Raw genomic sequence first — 17,034 nt, 5'->3', positions numbered from 1 at the left:
TTGCGTAGCCCACATCCAGCGGATTTCCGCAACTTTTAGTAGACCCTTGGTCCAGCTTGTAATGCATGGGTAGGCCCCATGCTGCATTTTCCGGTGCGGAGTCGCCACTCGAGGGCGTTTCGGTTCTAGCGGCCATATGCTCTTGGAGAAATGTGCCCTGCCCATTGTCACATCAATCATGTAAACCTTCGGGCTATGTTGGACGTCTTGGTTCTTCTGCGAATGTCTTCGTTTCTGATTTGATCTAGCAGAGGAACTCCGAGCATAGCCCTCTCCAATGCTCTGTGACTTTGAGCCTTCTGACAAGGTCCATTATCATTATCGCGTCTCAATGCCATATGTCAGTAATGGGAACACACTCTGATCTAAGGTCTTTCGTCTTCTTATTATTTTGATTTTATTGCACATTCATATTTATTTTCTAATATTTTAAAGTTCTCATGTTCACGGACGACATATAAAACGTAAACAAAATTATAAATAGGTACACTTTTAAAAAAAAATATTACTCTTGTGCAACATTCGAACTCCGATCTATTCGCATCGCTCGATAAGAGTAGTCACACCGGCTCTTATATCCTTTTGGCCACGGTAAATACTTCTCCAATGCTTTAATTTATCTTCCTACATAGTGATTACTAATCTGGAATATGTTGTATTGTAAAATAACAGTTTTCGTGCAAAATTGATGAATTATTTAATCTGCCCGTGTCTGCAGGATTGTGCTTTAAAGGCAGATTTACCGCACAATTGTTTGTACGATGCAGACGTCACTAAGGAATCGAGGACGTTTTTCTGAACTTCATCTGCAATGTTACGAGACGGTGACTGATATCGAACTACGTCACACCATTATTCCTATAGTGTCTCGACTTCAATGATGCGAAATTTCTAGAAGACCATTTGATTAGCACACGGTCCTCTTGGCATGAAAATGTTGCCGAAGCACAGCACGGGCTTACAATAAAAAAACGAACACTAGTTCGAATTCACAGCGAATTTGATTTTTTTGTTACAGTGTTATTCCTATACCAGCCAGCCTTTCGCGAATATTTTTTTTTTCATGAGTATCTACGTGTTACGTACATATTTGCACAGAAAAAATGATACTTACCTGCCTTCCCAGGCAAAATGTATAATCCTTAAGATTCCCATCACCCGGTACGCTTAAGCTGGGTATCTTATTCATTAGACCACGACTCGACTTTAACTACAACGTGGAAGAAACATTTATTTATTTTTTCAGTTCATACCTACAGCAAACATTTTCTTGCGTACATTTATAAGTTACTAGTTGTACTCGCCCGCTTCGCTTGGCATTTGAAATTAGCATTATTATTTATTGTCATTATTATTAGGGAGTCCAACACTCATATAAATATTAGCCTATCCATTAAGTAACTACATTTATTTTCTACATGGATACCAAGTTTCAAGTCAATCAGATGCATGTTTCAATAGTTATAACGGAACATTCATAAAAACCCCTGTAGATTTATATATTAGTATAGGCTCATTTTTAATGAACCAAACGTTTTATGAAATGAACCAGTGCTGTAAATTAAAAGTTATTGCTTATTGTTCCGTCTAAACATAAAAATAAACGTACCTACCTGATTTTAAATGTTATCTATTGTAATGATGTTTGAAGACATCGCGGGAGACATCCTGAAAATAACACAGTTTTGCGGCATGAATGCGCCCACGCCGCGGCGCTACCGTCGCACTTATCCGCCATTTTCACACTCTTCGAGCTTTCCCGCACGCAGGTATGTACATTAATTTTCGCATCAATAAAATTTAATTAACAAAAATAAAAGTAAAAACATAAAATTGTCGAAGACCGGTGCCGTTCGTAAACTACAGTAGTTGATGTAATTTCTAACGGAAAAGACTAGCACTCAAAAACAAGCACATTGACCCACACACACACGACACGTAATAGTAACATGTTTTTTGTTCACAATCACGATTACTGAATATAAAACACCACAATAAAGCGCCAATTTAAAGCCTAAAACACATGTAACAATTTCGCTGACATACTGTGTATTTACATGCATTTAGTTCAGATCGAAGACTAATAACATCTAAAAGCGAACCAAAGAATGTGACCGTCATGTTTCGGTTACATCAACGTACGAACAGAGCGTATTGTTACCTATCTAATCCGTTCGCAGTAATTAGACAGTGTGCTGTATATTTCGAAAGACGATCTATTTATGTCATCATGTCCTTATTTTTTAATAGATCACGGAGCATCCCCCGCGTCGGTAGTGGTGCGAGACACGAGTCGTGTCGCAATCCGTGGTGCCCCTACACGTGCAGTAGATACTTGGCAACTTAATAAATAACTTCAAGCTTTACTGTTTTCTAATCAAAAGTCGTTCGAGCCGATGACTCTCATCCAACGATCTTGTGATACAAAGGTTGACGCAATGGATCGGCTCACCAATAAAGAGAACAACGAGAAACCTGTAAGACCCGTAAGGAACAGAAGATATGCGAGGTTAGTGTTGTATTGTGACTCACATTAATCTGAAAGAAAGGGTAAACGATTGTCTTTGTGCGTCATCAATAATTATTTTGCACTGAAAACAAGAAACTATTTACTGAGGTAATTTGATTTCATGACCTTATCAACATTTTTATTCTAAATAGTTTTAAATGTTTCAGACATAGTTTCGTGGCCGGGCATCGACCACAAAAGAGACTTTTCACTCCTGAAATAAAAAGGTATTTGAAGGACTGGCTGGTACGCCGAAGAGATAATCCGTATCCGAACAGAGAGGAAAAAAAATATTTATCACGCGAAACAGGACTTACATATATCCAAGTGAGTTTGTCTTTTTTGTACGGTTTGATATTTTTACTTGATTTTGGAGTATCAGGTGTCATGTTTGTCTCTACAAACAACCTATCTGGATAGTTGCCAGAAATTGCTCTTTGTACATAAAGAGGCACTATATTTGTCGATCCTTCGGCATTTAAATTCCTCGTCTTCGTGGTGAACAGATGTACTTAAATTAAATTTGCGAGAACTGCCAAGCCGTAGTAGTAGTAGTAGTCCTAGTAGTTTGTTCTGAGAAATTGACTCCCACGTTAGGGTTGATACCCTAACGGAACGGAAAAACACTATTGTTGGATAATCGGATTTTTTTGATGTTCCTACTTATTTTTATTTAAAAAATACAAATACGTACCCTGACAGGTCTCATTAGATTTTTGTTGAAATTAAATTCACTGCTATGATTTACAATCTAGATTCCATTTAGCTGATGTAGTTCGCGAGAAAAAGTTCATTTTCGAATTTTGATTACATTCCGCATATTTGCTATAATTTTTTAATGAGTAAGCTATGGTGCTTATCAGTTACTGTTGAATTGCTCTCTTGCATTTGGACAAATGATTTTTATATCTCCTGATGTAAGTTGCAGTAGGCAGCGGCTTGGGTCTGCCCCTTGCATTGCTGAAGTCCATGGGCGACGGTAACCACTCACCATCAGGAGTGAGCCGTATGCTCGTCTGCCTACAACTGCAATAAATAAAATAAATAAATAAAAGACAATGTCACTAGTATTTTACAAAACAAGTTTCTTTCAAACTGGAACGCACAACTGCTTCGTCCTACCGCCACCAGCTTGATAAATCATTATATTTTTTGGGTATTTGGGTGCCCAATATCCCGAAATAACGTTAATTTACACAATGATTTATTCTTTTACTGCTCTTTTTTTTAGATTTGCAATTGGTTTGCCAATTGGCGAAGGAAATTGAAGAATGCCAATGGCGATCGTCACCATTTGACTTGGGGTCATCTTATTCGTACTTACAACGATCGCGCTCAAGGAAACGTTGAGCAGTTTAGTATTTGTTCTGACGACAGCATCTGGAGCGAACCCGAACTGTGCAGTCCAGACCAAAACAGCTTAGAAAACGAAGTCATTTTAACCGACAGCCCTAGTTCCGGACTTTATGAAAAAGAAACAGAAGCAGCACTCAAAGACCGATGCGATAATTTGAACAATAATTCTTACAGCTTTGATCACGACAGTCCTCAGGAGAATCCTAAGGCAGTGACGAGCCCCGTTCTATTAAGTAAGTGGTTAGAAAGTGCAGCTAGATTCCAACCGAGCGAAATCAATTATTCGTGGTGGGCAGACGAGAAACGACGTCGACCAGAAGCTAAGGCTCAGCGGGTGGCACTAAATAATATGATACGACACGATCGAGACGAGGTCGAGGCAGCAGTTGCCCTCACGGTCCTCGCAACGGCTTCTTCGCGCATAACAGCACCATAAAGCGATCGAATTAAAATGACTATGTACGAAGATTGTTATGTTGATACAGTGTTGAAAAACCACTAAACCTGGTATAGATTCTTAGTCAAAACTTGTTACTTTTGTAACTTATTATATTTTAATCAAACTAAAGTCAACATTTAATATCCATTTAGGAACCTTTGTACCCAAAGCACATACCATTTACACTGGAATCTTGCTCAAGTATTAATAACGTTAATATAAGTATTAAATTTTGAAACTCTTTTTCAAATAAAAAGTATGTTATGGTATGTAAAAGTTGTAGATTTTAATATTATTTGATCTCTTTGTAATTAGTTTTAATTAGTTCCTTTGCCAAAGATTTTAATAAATTAAGTTTTTTATTATACATAAATATAATTTTATTACTTACGATCCTCCGATACGACGAAACGCAAGCACTTAATTTATTTCCTCAATTAGCGTATATTTTCAGTGGCTATTTTGACTCTGCAGTACTTTTTTTTATAGTTGTTGGAAAAGTCATGTGACTTTTGATAGTACCTACGTTAATCTGTTTTCTTATACATATTATTAATATATAGTAAGCATTAGAACATTTTTCCATATGGGTAAAAACAGAATAAGCAATACAGATATTTCCCGTTTCATTTTTTGATTTTATTATTTTTTCTTAATTTTCGTTATAAAATATCTTTGCTGTCTTAAGTTCTGTCACAAATACTTCATTGATTTGTTTATGACTTTCATGTTTGTATGAATGCTGTATAAGAAAACAACCGTAGTTGAATGTAGATTGATAGGTACAACGTTGAGGAAGTTAAAAACTGCACATTCTGCTGAAGTCGATTTTAAGTTTTCGGTCATAAATATATTACAAGCTGTGTAATTCCATAGGCCTGATTCGCAAAGCCGGAGAATCCACAAATTGTACCTGATTTAGTTGATTCCTGGATCGCTCCATCCAGCTAGTTCTGAAACTTTTGGAATAGGCAGTGATGTCTTCGATCATTGTTCGAGAAATAGTTTCTACATATTTTATATTGATTATAGGTATTTTCATAGACGTTCGTTTACAAAAACACACATTGAGGTTTTTTGTGAAAAAGTTTGGTGAGATTTTTGTTATTTCACAAAAACCTCAATCGGGCTAGAATCTGAAACTTTCGCCAACCATGAATGATGCAAGAGTTATAACCAACCTGGCTCTTTCTTTATGCCTGCTGGCTTCTTCACTGTTTACGGTATGGTTTATCGTTTCGTTTGTCGTAACTATATTAAAAAATAGTTTTTTTCATTGTTACTTTTTTCCGCTTACAGCCTTAGCAAAAACCGAAATCTCGCGTGCCTGAATTTTTCTCGACTCTAACTGAAGGACTGTTTCTTTTTTTTTACGGATCCGATTTTTTTGGTGTTGTGTATTTCGCTCTTTTTATGGTCTTCGAAGTTTGAACTTGGACTAAATCGTTCAAAAGTCCGATAAATATAGCAATATAAATACACCGATAGCCTAAATAACTAATCGCCTTTCACTCTTGTGTGCATCCGTTGTTTAAAAATTAAATAAATTTCTTTTTATTTTAATATATTACGGAAATTTCTTAAACAAAGTTAATCGAAACTTTCTTGCGAGTTTTGTATCATTAATGTTTTAAAGTTAGATCGAAAGAATAACGGTCAAATAGTCCTAATATCTCGCTCTGTTTCACTTTTATTCACGTTTGAGTCACTCAATACTTCGATTTTAGGCATCCTCCCCATTTCTACCTACTACCTCATTTCCTACCCTTTCGTTTGTCATCGGCCCGCTACATATTGTCAAACTTTCATCCTAGCGCCATAAATGAAAATAACATTTACGAAAGTGTGAACGAGCGACCCTATAGATATACTTATTTTGCTTGCTGCTATACATTATTATATGACTTATTACATACTATATTTTATTATATGAGTAACTGTCGTGCTCGTATTGCGCATGTTTATTTACGGCAAGAATTGGGTATGTTATTCACGTTTTTTTTTCCTACCTAAGCTGATGGTCTAGAGACCATATCAGCATAACCTTAACTAGTAGGTGAGCTCACGATGCTCAAACATGTCGACGTTGCTAACACGAACCCTAGCAAGAGTCTTGCTTCGCAGAATCTACCACCGGATCGGAAACGCGACCCACTGAGAAGATCCGGCGAGAAACTCAGTGGGCTGTCTGTGGGTTAATTTACTCACAGAGCCCTTCGTCGCAAGCGATGGGTTCGACGAGAACCATGACCAGGGTTATTCACTTGAGAGTACAGTATATTATTAGTATAATAAAAAAAAACTACTATGAATTTTTTTATAGTAATACATGATCACTGAAAGACTAAAATCAGCTAGGGATTTTTTTCCTACATCATAGGATTATTATCAGTAACTTATAACAAAGTTGCTCATACAAAATTCATTATCTCTTCCCATCTCAGATAATGCTTTTAATATTATGTTTGCTTTGTGCAATATCAAATGATAGTGCATTTCAATTTGATGGGAGTGATGGACATATTCATAGCCCACGTGAATTCTGAAATTCACAGTATCATAATACCATATCTTATCCTGGTCACTCGAATAAATAAATGTATTATGATTACTTTAGGAGTATACGACAAAGGGAAGATCTTCCACCGAGCGGGTGATATTTGCTCGGTAGACCGACGCGACGGTCCGAACGTGGTTGTTCGGAACTTGTATATATGCGAACTTATCTTGAAAATGTCGTAAGCGAGATTCAGGTATCTGTCAAATATCTTGCGTTGTATAATAGCTACCCGCCACATTACTAATATACCCACAATGGCCTGACTTACCATTAGACGTGAGATTGAATTCCGATTGTGTTGTATATCAGCTGGTACAGACCATCTGATGGTGAGTGGTTACTGTCGCTCATCATGTCGGAGCAATGCCACAGGCACAGCCAGTATGAATGAACTCTGCTCCAGTGGTGGGCGATGCAATGACAAAAACGAGGTGATGGGATCATCTCAAATGATTCTTCAGAGCACTTCCCATAGAACATACAGTAAAAGACACAGTGAGAACCAAAGTCCCTCCATAGACTCAAAAGTTCCAAATAGTCTGTGAAAATGGGATTGTGGATGATTCGAATGGCTCTCTTCTACATAGAGTCAAATGGAAGTTACTGATAACCAGTATCCCCCAGCCCAAAGATGGGTACAGTACTCCACTGGAAGCCAGAAGAAATAAGTAAATTGTTGCTAAATTTTTACCTATTTCTGATAATATTTGCAGCGATATAAATAATAATATTCGACGCTTGAAAAGCAAACGTGACTAAGCGACAATGCGTGAACTTTGCAGTAGACTAATTTAAAGTTGAAATTATTTTAACGAATCTAGCTGTAGGATTGAAATGATTTTAATAGACTTTTCGTGGTCGTCGTGGCCTAACGGATAAGACGTCCGGTGCATTCGTGTTGAAGCGATGCACCGGTGTTCGAATCCCGCAGGCGGGTACCAATTTTTCTAATGAAATACGTACTCAACAAATGTTCACGATTGACTTCCACTGTGAAGGAATAACATCGTGTAATAAAAATGAAACCCGCAAAATTATAATTTGCGTAATTACTGGTGGTAGGACCTCTTGTGAGTCCGCACGGGTAGGTACCACCGCCCCGCCTATTTCTGCCGTGAAGCAGTAATGCGTTTCGGTTTGAAGGGTGGGGCAGCCGTTGTGACTATACTGAGACCTTAGAACTATATCTCAAGGTGTGTGGCGCATTTACGTTGTAGATGTCTATGGGCTCCAGTAACCACTTAACATCAGGTGGGCTGTGAGCTCGTCCACACAGCTAAGCAATAAAAAAAAAAAAAAAAAAAACTTAGAAATATATTTTTTTTGCTCATCGAATATGGTTATTGCCTATCATTTATGTACCAAGCAGTTATTGTCGCTTAGACACGCTTGCCTTTCAAGCGTCTATATGTAATTTTACTGTATTTGAAAATGATTACTACAGTATTTTTAATTATGTTTTGTGCTTAGCCATATGGGAACTGTAATTAAATAAATGAAAACAAACTATCAAATAATTCTATGGTAAAATCCTATATTTTTTTAAATGGAGTAATTGAAATATTACCCCCTTAAATGTAAGGTAGTTTGCTTTAAAACAGGCTTATAAACGTTTAGCTTTCTTGGTTTTCATTTTTTTCTATACTTGAATTTTGTTGTTCAACATGTTTGTCTAAATGGGATACCAAAATTTGCTGACTCCGATTCAATTGACTGACCAGACCTGAGCCTGCACTGTCTAAAACCTGACACAGCTTACTTCTGGCCAAATCTAAGGTTGGAAGTTGGCTGAACTCTAAAAGTTCATTCTTTGAAAGTAGACGATCTTGTACTACACCAGCTGAAAGAAAATTTAAATGATATAATTTAGTTACAGAAAATATAAAATTTAATTGAAGGAACAGTGTATATAAACCAATAATATTACAACCAGTTTTTTTGTAATTTTTTAAAAGTGAATTAATTTTCATACCCATTACAACCAACTGTGGAGCTTTTTTCAAAATTTTAAACATTTTTGCAGCATTTTCAGGTTGACCGAATATAATATTTTGATGTGAGGTAAACAGTTCATTGACAACTTCGTAGCGTGTTCCTTTTGTCGCAAGGCTTACAATTTTTTTTCCATAGGTTCTTAAATACATTTTATTTTTATTTAAGGCAGCGTAAACTGGCGTCTTGTCCTCCATTGTTATTGGGTTTACATGTAAGAACACAATCATTTTGGATGTATTAAACCATTCCAAACATTCTCTGGCCAAAATCCTTTCGAAGGGATTGTCAATTTCTGTTTTATTCTTTTTCTCTCCTCTGTCGCAAAGTAAAAAGTCGGGTAATGTGTACTTGGGCGGACCATATTTAGGTTTTGATAGATCAAGTAGTAGCTGCCGTTCGAAATGAGGCAGCCTTGGCCTTTGAATATTTATTTTCCCTCGAAACCTCTTTGATGTGACTAAACATGCTCGAGGCTCTAAAAGAACTGAAAATTATGAATGATAATATATAGCAGTTTTACGAGACTATTACAATTATTTCGGCATTACTAAATGTGAGTTGTTTTACTTTTTTTTAATGATGACATTCTCAGTTTTAGTGGTTGTAGATGTGGGTTGATATTGTATTAGAGGATAATTGTTCTAAGCACGAGCGTTACGTGCTTATTAAATACCAAACAGGAATATTTTTGAAATTACTATAAACAATCGAATTTATCTCAATTTTCTTCCAATTACCCAATACATATCGTAAATTTTTGACAGTGACAAGTGACAACCTAACCTTTAAGTTATTTTTTTAAGGGATTTTATGACCTGGTAACTAAGATCTTTAGGTCATGTCTTATTTTAATTTATATTCTTATTTCTATGAAAAATGATATTACGGAGTAAAATGAAATGAAATGAAGGTGATTAATTTGAGAATTTAATCAACTGGGAATAAATTAAATAAGATGATATGGGATGACATATAATCTCAGTAAAATGGTGGTCATTTACTGAGATATCTTCAGTAGACTTTTTGGAGGATCCCAAGAAGTTACGTCCAGCCGCTTTGTTTCATTTTCCCACATTTGTGCACTTTCACAGATATTGAACAGTTAATAAACCACCGTTATTACACATTTAAACCCGAAGAAACACTAAATAGACAAAATAAAACAAATCACAGAACATCAGTCTTCGCGTTCCCGCCAAAAAGCCGCTATTTTTTATGACAATAAGCCACAGCACAGGACACTATTACTTGAGCCACAGTTTCCATTTTCTCTTCTCTCGGTTCAATGTAGAACATTTAGATTCTGTGAACCAAATTCACTCCTAATCAATATCAATAGGTTTCTATTGTTCAGGTGCTAAATACTTTGTTTACAGTTTAACAGGTCAATAAGATTAAATTGATGATCTAACTTATAAGTGACGTCGTAGTTAAAAGCAGTGAAAACAGGTTTTTTTCGTCGAATTTAAAAAATTAAAGAAAACTGATCATTATTTTCCGTTACCACTAACTGACACACCACCAATTTGCAAGGAATGGAATTAATTTATTCGGTTATTGATCTCACCAATTGTAAATTTTAAGAAGAATTTGTCGTTGTGAATATTTCATTCTGTTTAGTATTGGGGTTTAAGCGTGTAATAATGGTGGCCTCATGATCATAATTTTGTACTTGCGAAAGCTTAGGAAAATGAAAATATATTCCTGCATGTGGCTTCTTGAGTTAGAGGGAGTCCGTATAAAAGCCCTTTTTATTTCGCCGTAAAATAGTGTTTTATGTAATTAACACAGTTGAAACAATAGGAGTTTTTATTGTTGTAGCGGCATAAACAATTCTAAGATAACACATTATATGCCTTTGTAAATAATTTTCCTATTACTCTGTACTGTATCTTGTTTTCTGTGTGTACATAAATAAATAAATAAAAACAAAATATATATATATTTGTCCGTTTTAAATTTTCGGCGGTAAAAAGGTCGCGTGTCACAGACTATCTTCTTTTTCCCACCTCTCGTGCGTTCCGGCTTACGCATCATAAAAATGTGCGTTCTTAAATCTTAAACGCCACAAGTTTTTCCAAGTCAATTCAATTCGTTAGACTTTTTAGTTAGACCGTTTAGTTTAATTATATCATTTCATCTCGTCAAAAACCTATAGTGTTATCTTATTTCACCCTATATATTTTATACCCTAATCAATTATTTTAAGTTTTTTGATTCATTTCACTTTTCACACAACTAACATAACCTCTGGCTTTGTAATAAAAGAGTGACTGGTCTCTACACGCCTTGGCCGCCCAATGGACGAATTAAACAAAAAAATCAGAATGTCATTGACAACAACAAAAAAACGTGTTGATTGGACTCAATTTACTCATTTGTTAAATTATTTTCAATTTTAAACAATCTAAAACTTGCTATTTTAACCATAACATTATAAAATTAATAGTTTATGCGATGTATGATAATTCTGAAAGAAACTTAATTATATGAAAAATATTTTAATTAGTTTTGTAAATAAGGGTTAGTCTTAAACTTTTACAATTTTATAACTTTTTTGAAAAGTATCTAAAAATAATTGGCATAGGACACTTAATATTTGAGAATAATTGGTGAATAAGATAGCTTAATAAGAACAGTTATTCAGTCAGTCAATATGCACGGGAATGAGCAAAACACACCGCCGTCGTCATTAAACGGAGACGAAATTACAAGTATGGAGGATGAGGGCGTAATTTACCTGGACGAAATGGATGAACTGGGTGATGAAGAAATGGAAGAGTTTCTTAGTCAAGAAGAAGAAGACATAGATATAGAACCCCCTGAAGATCATTCTGCACTAGTGTTCAGCAAACACGTGGGTTCTGTATTTTGTTGTGATCTCCACCCCAATGGTAAATTAGCAGTTACGGGTGGTGAAGACGATAAGGCTTATGTATGGTCAGTGGAATCTGGTCAAGTTGTACATGAATGTGTGAATCACAAGGACTCTGTTATATTTGTTGGATTCAGTTTTGATGGGTCTTACTTAGCTACAGTGGATATGTCTGGTGTAATTAAAGTATGGAAATACAGTGATGGAACAGATCCATGGCCACTTGCATTTGAATATATTGCAGATGACTTATCATTTGGCATGTGGCACTTTGGTGCTAAAGTTTTGATATGTGGGGCTGTTTCGGGAGATATTTACATTTTTAAAATACCTTCCGGCGAAACTAAAGTGCTTCAGGGGCATAATGTCAAAGTTGAATGTGCAAAGGTAAGACAGATTATTCTATATGACTAAATAAACACATTTAAAAACAATTTTTATTTAATTTTGTTGTATTAAGTTTGCTGTTAGTAAAATGAAAACATTTGATTCATCACCTTGGTCACAATAGTAAGTTTGAGGGTTTCTCTAAGAGTCTAAGGCCAAGTTGTTTATGAGCTAACCCAATTATTGTCTCATCTTTTTTAATACTTAATATATACTTTTTTTATCGTAATTGGTAATTAAGTTGCATAATTTTCCACACTTACAGCTATTCACCGATGGTGTCCGAATGGCTGCTGGCTATGAAGATGGTACAGTCAAAATATGGGATATTAAAACATCAGCTGTGACACACCAATTACCAGCTAATGTCCATCAAATTAGAGTGACGGCAATTGACATTCACCCAGACAATAGTCTTATGGCTTCAATCTCTACAGATGGTTAGAATTATTGTTTTCTACTCCTACATGAAATTAGAATAGAAAAAGGAAACAGAAAAGTAAATAAATTTCTGTTGTTGGCCAAGAAACCTACGATAATGAAAATAAAACATAAAATGTTATTTTTTTAATACACTTTTACATGGTATAAATATTTTATGAACAGATATAGTTTACAAGATAGTTTAGTTTTTAATTTGATTAAATATGTGTTTTTTTTTATTGCTTAGATGAGTGGACATGCTCACAGCCCACCTGATGTTAAGTGGTTACTGGAGCCCATAGACATTTACAACGTAAATGCGCCACTCAGCTTGAGATATAAGTTCTAAGATCTCAGTATAGTTACAACGGCTGCCCTACTCTTCAGACCGAAACGCATTACTGCTTCACGGCAGAAATAGGCAGGGCGGTGGTACCTACCCGTGCAGACTCACAAGAGGTCCTACCACCAGTAATAAAGTTTCAGTCAATCATAATCTAATCATACTTATGGGTGTTTTGTTTTTGTACTTGATTAGGCATTCAGTATCCATAGAACATGAGAAGATCCAAGCTTGAGCTTGTTCAGTGTGAATTATTTTTGTTACTAGTATTTGGCATGATGTTTCTTAAAGCAAGGTATTGAATCAGAAGAAAACTTTGGAGCATGTCTCAAATCTATTATTCTATGATGATCATGTGTGGAAAAATACATCCATTGTTTACTAGCTATCTTTGTTCTATCTTAAGACCTGAGGTCAAGTTTTTCAAATTATTTTATTAATTGATAAATAAGATACTAGGCCAACTCGTGCTAAGTGGTTACTAGAGCTCATAGACATCACAACGTGAATGGCACCACCCGCCTTGATACATGAGAGGTCAAAGTCTCAATTGTATAGTATAATGATTATCTCAACTATTATACTCATGATAGAAGTTTGCTTGATCTTGCTACTTAACCATGCAGATTTACAATACGTCCTACTACTAGTAAATAACTATTGGTAATTGCAGTATGATGCTGATATATAAGTTCAAAAATATGCTTCCACTGAAGCTCTGACATTTTATGACAATCACACAAAGAGATTGTTTTATTCTCTTGTTGCGTTACTCACAATCACCACATTGCCAAACGTACTGTATTGAAATTTATTAAAAAAAACATGTGTAACCAATCCATCAGTTAACTTAGTAAATTTTTTGGCACTGAACATAAATATCTAATTGTATTTTTTTTTTCTAGGAAAAGTCATATTGACTACAACAAACAATGGGAAAATAGTTGGTGAGCTGCAAACCGAAAATGATCTAGAAACTGTTGCTTTTGCACAGGATCAACTACTAGGATTTTTAGCTTTAGGTAAGAAATATAATATAATATAATAAATAACTAACTATTCATGTTCTGGAAATATCTTTTTCATATTTCCTGATACTTTCGAGAAAACATTTTTAAAATTAGAATATATAAAATATTAATTGAAAACCAACTGAAATACCTCCTTAGTAGGTATTCTGTCAAACAAAAAAAAAAGATTTCTTAAATCGCCCTGCAAACATAGAAGAAATTTGAAGATACTCTCTAATTTTTTACTGGTGGTAGGACCTCTTGTGAGTCCGCACGGGTAGGTACCACCGCCCCGCCTATTTCTGCCGTGAAGCAGTAACGCGTTTCGGTTTGAAGGGTGGGGCAGCCGTTGTGACTATACTGAGACCTTAGAACTATATCTCAAGGTGTGTGGCGCATTTACGTTGTAGATGTCTATGGGCTCCAGTAACCACTTAACATCAGGTGGGCTGTGAGCTCGTCCACACAGCTAAGCAATAAAAAAAATAAAAAAAAATAATTATTAATAAACAAACAGATACAGAACTAAAGTTCTGTTAAAGATTTCTTACTGACATAAATGTCAGTAAAGAATCTTAATACCCTTCTAAAAAAAATTAAGATTCCCGTACATTATTACTTTTTGCTATATTGCTTATTATAATATTTGATCAGTAAATCTCAGTTATTTGGCACATCAACAAAATTACTTTACAGATGTAGTGTTGTAATTTGAGAAAGAAAATTATGGTGTACCTGGTGTGTAATGGCTTTAAGTACTAGCACAAAATCGTTAATACATCAAATTGAACTCTTCATTTTGTTGCAAAGTCTTATCTTACCTGCATAAATAAGTTGAAGACACAAAGCTCTTCAGTTTTAAATGTATCGTATAACCTGTCTGAATATGAAAAGAATTAATAAACAACGTGAATTTATTAAATGTATGTTACATAATTAAAAATGGTATTATTTCCAAGAATCTGTACAGTAAAAATTCAACTATCATAATAAGATGTGATGCTATGGAAAATAGTATGACAGAAGTACTTCATTAAATTTGCTAACAAATACTTCTCTAGACAAGAAGTAAAAAATTAAGCTCATTTAATATTATTATCCAAGTAAAGCTATGTTCAATATTAGTAATTTTTAGTAAGTAATGATATAATATTTATGTATATGTATTTATTTAAGTATTTGTATCTATAAATATTATGTATGTTATATACACACATATATTTAAGTAATATCACCTTCACACTATACCTACCAAGATTCATCTCTGCACTCCCCTAAGGTAGACTGTTAGAGAATGCTTATGGCATTTAGTCCGCCTTTATACTTTCTAGTATATGAAGTTATAAATAAATAAATAAATTAGTAAGTAATTCTTAAAAAACTTTTTTCAATGTATTAATTGTTTTAAAAATGTCTTCAGGTACACTGACTGGCTCTGTGACAATATGGGACGTAGCAAGGCAGTTGTTAAGACATCAATGTACGAAACCAGAAAATGAAGTCAACGGAGTTACTAAAATGTTTTGGGTGAAAAACAATCTGATGACAGGATGCCTGGATGGTTCCATACGAGCATACGAAGGCAGATCTGGTGAACAGTGTGTGATTTTGACGGGACACAGATCAGAAATTCTGGACCTCTGCTATAATGCTAAAGAGAATTTGATTCTCAGTACGTCTGATGATGGTTCTGCCAGAATATTCAAATATGATGTTTCTAGTGGAAATTAGTGCACGATCTAAATGTTAGTTGTGATTCGGCTGTTCTAAATTATTCTTGTTGTAAAATATTTTATGTATAACATGGATATGTAATTCTGTAAATAAAATACTTATTTATTATCTATATTTAATTTACGATTTAGTTAACAGTATTGAAAAATAACAAAAGACCTGCTCAAGTATCATTCACAGCTGGTTCTCCTCAGAACTCTGATAAGAGTCATTCTTATTGGAATCGGTTTCGTACTTCTTAGTTTAATTGAGGCCTATAAAATCAAAGGTAGCGAAATCCAAGTTTGTCAAATATTCAGGTAAACTACAAAAATCGGCCCTAAACACGTCATTACGGATCCTACCGATCCATCGAAGTACTGCTCTTGCTAGGGCCAGTGTGGCAACACTCCCGGCTTGAGAATCTGAAATAACTTTGTTCGGATAGCTACGATATTCTTTATTTTAAAGCAGATTTATAAAGAATGAGAATATTACTAATAATCTGAATTTTAAATGATAAAACTTCGTTTATTACTTAGTGCAGAGTAAAAATAAAATTTTTGAAATGAATTTGTAAGAGATTTAGCTGCACTTGTTATAAAATGAAAACACTAAACCGTGTCCAACTAACTAAACAAGATAGCGCCATTGTTAATCCATTTTACGACATTAAGGCGTTTAGCTGCCTTTGATTTTATAGGCCTCAATTATGAGAATGTACCGATAATATCGACTTGTGCCGGTGTCCGTGACGGACACTCATGGGATACTTAATCTATTTACAGTAAATACATTACAGGAATTAAACAATTATCACCCAATTATACGAATAATAACGTTGAGGTAGGCATGAAAACAAAAAACGTAAGTAACTAATTGCTATCCATTTCAAATAAAGAAATACCTAATACATTCAGTTGTCACATTGTCATTTTAAAATAATATCAAAATACTAATTTGAATTATCTTTTAAATAAATAAAATGAAAGAATTGAAATTTGATAAAAATAAATCATTATGGTATCTAGAATGTAATGCTATGAAACACTCCTGTGCGAAAACCGTCCGCAGCTGCAGTATACAAAATGCCGTTACCTTTGGAGCCACTCTTTAAAACGACCATTTTGTTTAAAAACTGAATTTGATAACTTGGAACGACTTTATTCCAGGCTTTTTTCAAGATATTTAAATTTTAGAATAAGTCAACTGCAACTGTCAACAACAGTAGCACAACTTGTGCCAAACAAGGTTAAAATTGAGTAATTTCATCAATGGTTCGCACGTAAAAACGCGCACTTCATATTTTGCAAGTAAATCTCCCCAAAAAAGTGGATAATACCCACTTTAATGGATTAATCAACCAGCGCTACTTTAGACACGCACTCTCACAATTGGTGCTGAATATGATCCTTATCTGGCTT

General features: G+C 34.8%; 3 protein-coding genes across 4 annotated transcripts; 2 read left to right on the top strand and 1 right to left on the bottom strand.

Moving 5' to 3' along the window:
• Positions 1 to 1,053: 1,053 nt before the first annotated feature.
• On the top strand, positions 1,054 to 4,677 carry LOC114248376 (uncharacterized). Of its 2 annotated transcripts, none has more exons than XM_089740363.1 (4): positions 1,054 to 1,769; positions 2,251 to 2,509; positions 2,662 to 2,836; positions 3,741 to 4,677. In XM_089740363.1, the coding sequence occupies exons 2-4, from the start codon at positions 2,397 to 2,399 to the stop codon at positions 4,299 to 4,301; spliced, it is 849 nt and encodes a 282-aa protein (XP_089596489.1). In that variant the 5' UTR covers positions 1,054 to 1,769; positions 2,251 to 2,396; the 3' UTR covers positions 4,302 to 4,677. The 2 variants fall into 2 exon arrangements, with proteins under 2 accessions (XP_089596489.1, XP_028037390.2); XM_028181589.2 differs by having other exon boundaries at positions 1,082 to 1,769; positions 2,677 to 2,836.
• A 3,701-nt stretch (positions 4,678 to 8,378) lies between these two features.
• Positions 8,379 to 9,635, bottom strand: mRpL10 (mitochondrial ribosomal protein L10). The gene is made up of 3 exons (XM_028181562.2): positions 9,427 to 9,635; positions 8,837 to 9,343; positions 8,379 to 8,704 (listed from the first exon to the last, which is right to left on the bottom strand). Exons 1-3 carry the CDS (start codon positions 9,443 to 9,445, stop codon positions 8,478 to 8,480), a joined length of 753 nt encoding a protein of 250 aa, XP_028037363.2. The 5' UTR covers positions 9,446 to 9,635; the 3' UTR covers positions 8,379 to 8,477.
• Positions 9,636 to 10,928: 1,293 nt separating this feature from the next.
• LOC114248381 (angio-associated migratory cell protein) lies at positions 10,929 to 15,739 on the top strand. Its single transcript, XM_028181595.2, has 4 exons — positions 10,929 to 12,121; positions 12,387 to 12,561; positions 13,793 to 13,909; positions 15,318 to 15,739. Exons 1-4 carry the CDS (start codon positions 11,516 to 11,518, stop codon positions 15,626 to 15,628), a joined length of 1,209 nt encoding a protein of 402 aa, XP_028037396.2. The 5' UTR covers positions 10,929 to 11,515; the 3' UTR covers positions 15,629 to 15,739.
• Positions 15,740 to 17,034: the final 1,295 nt, after the last annotated feature.

Source organism: Bombyx mandarina, chromosome 04 (assembly GCF_030267445.1).
Source record: "Bombyx mandarina strain Sakado chromosome 04, ASM3026744v2".
Lineage (NCBI taxonomy): Eukaryota > Metazoa > Arthropoda > Insecta > Lepidoptera > Bombycidae > Bombyx > Bombyx mandarina.
Note: the sequence above shows the minus strand (reverse complement) of the source record. Positions and strands in the feature narration are given on the sequence as shown.

Coding starts and splice junctions, on each gene's coding strand:
- mRpL10 (XM_028181562.2), bottom strand. Junction 8,705..8,836: donor TCCACAGTTGGTTGTAATGG/GTATGAAAATTA, acceptor ATTTTCTTTCAG/CTGGTGTAGTACAAGATCGT.
- LOC114248381 (XM_028181595.2), top strand. CDS start 11,516: ATGCACGGGAATGAGCAAAACACACCGCCGTCGTCATTAAACGGAGAC. Junction 12,562..13,792: donor GGCTTCAATCTCTACAGATG/GTTAGAATTATT, acceptor TTTTTTTTCTAG/GAAAAGTCATATTGACTACA. Junction 13,910..15,317: donor ACTAGGATTTTTAGCTTTAG/GTAAGAAATATA, acceptor AAATGTCTTCAG/GTACACTGACTGGCTCTGTG.
- LOC114248376 (XM_089740363.1), top strand. CDS start 2,397: ATGACTCTCATCCAACGATCTTGTGATACAAAGGTTGACGCAATGGAT. Junction 2,510..2,661: donor AGGAACAGAAGATATGCGAG/GTTAGTGTTGTA, acceptor TATTCTAAATAG/TTTTAAATGTTTCAGACATA. Junction 2,837..3,740: donor CAGGACTTACATATATCCAA/GTGAGTTTGTCT, acceptor TCTTTTTTTTAG/ATTTGCAATTGGTTTGCCAA.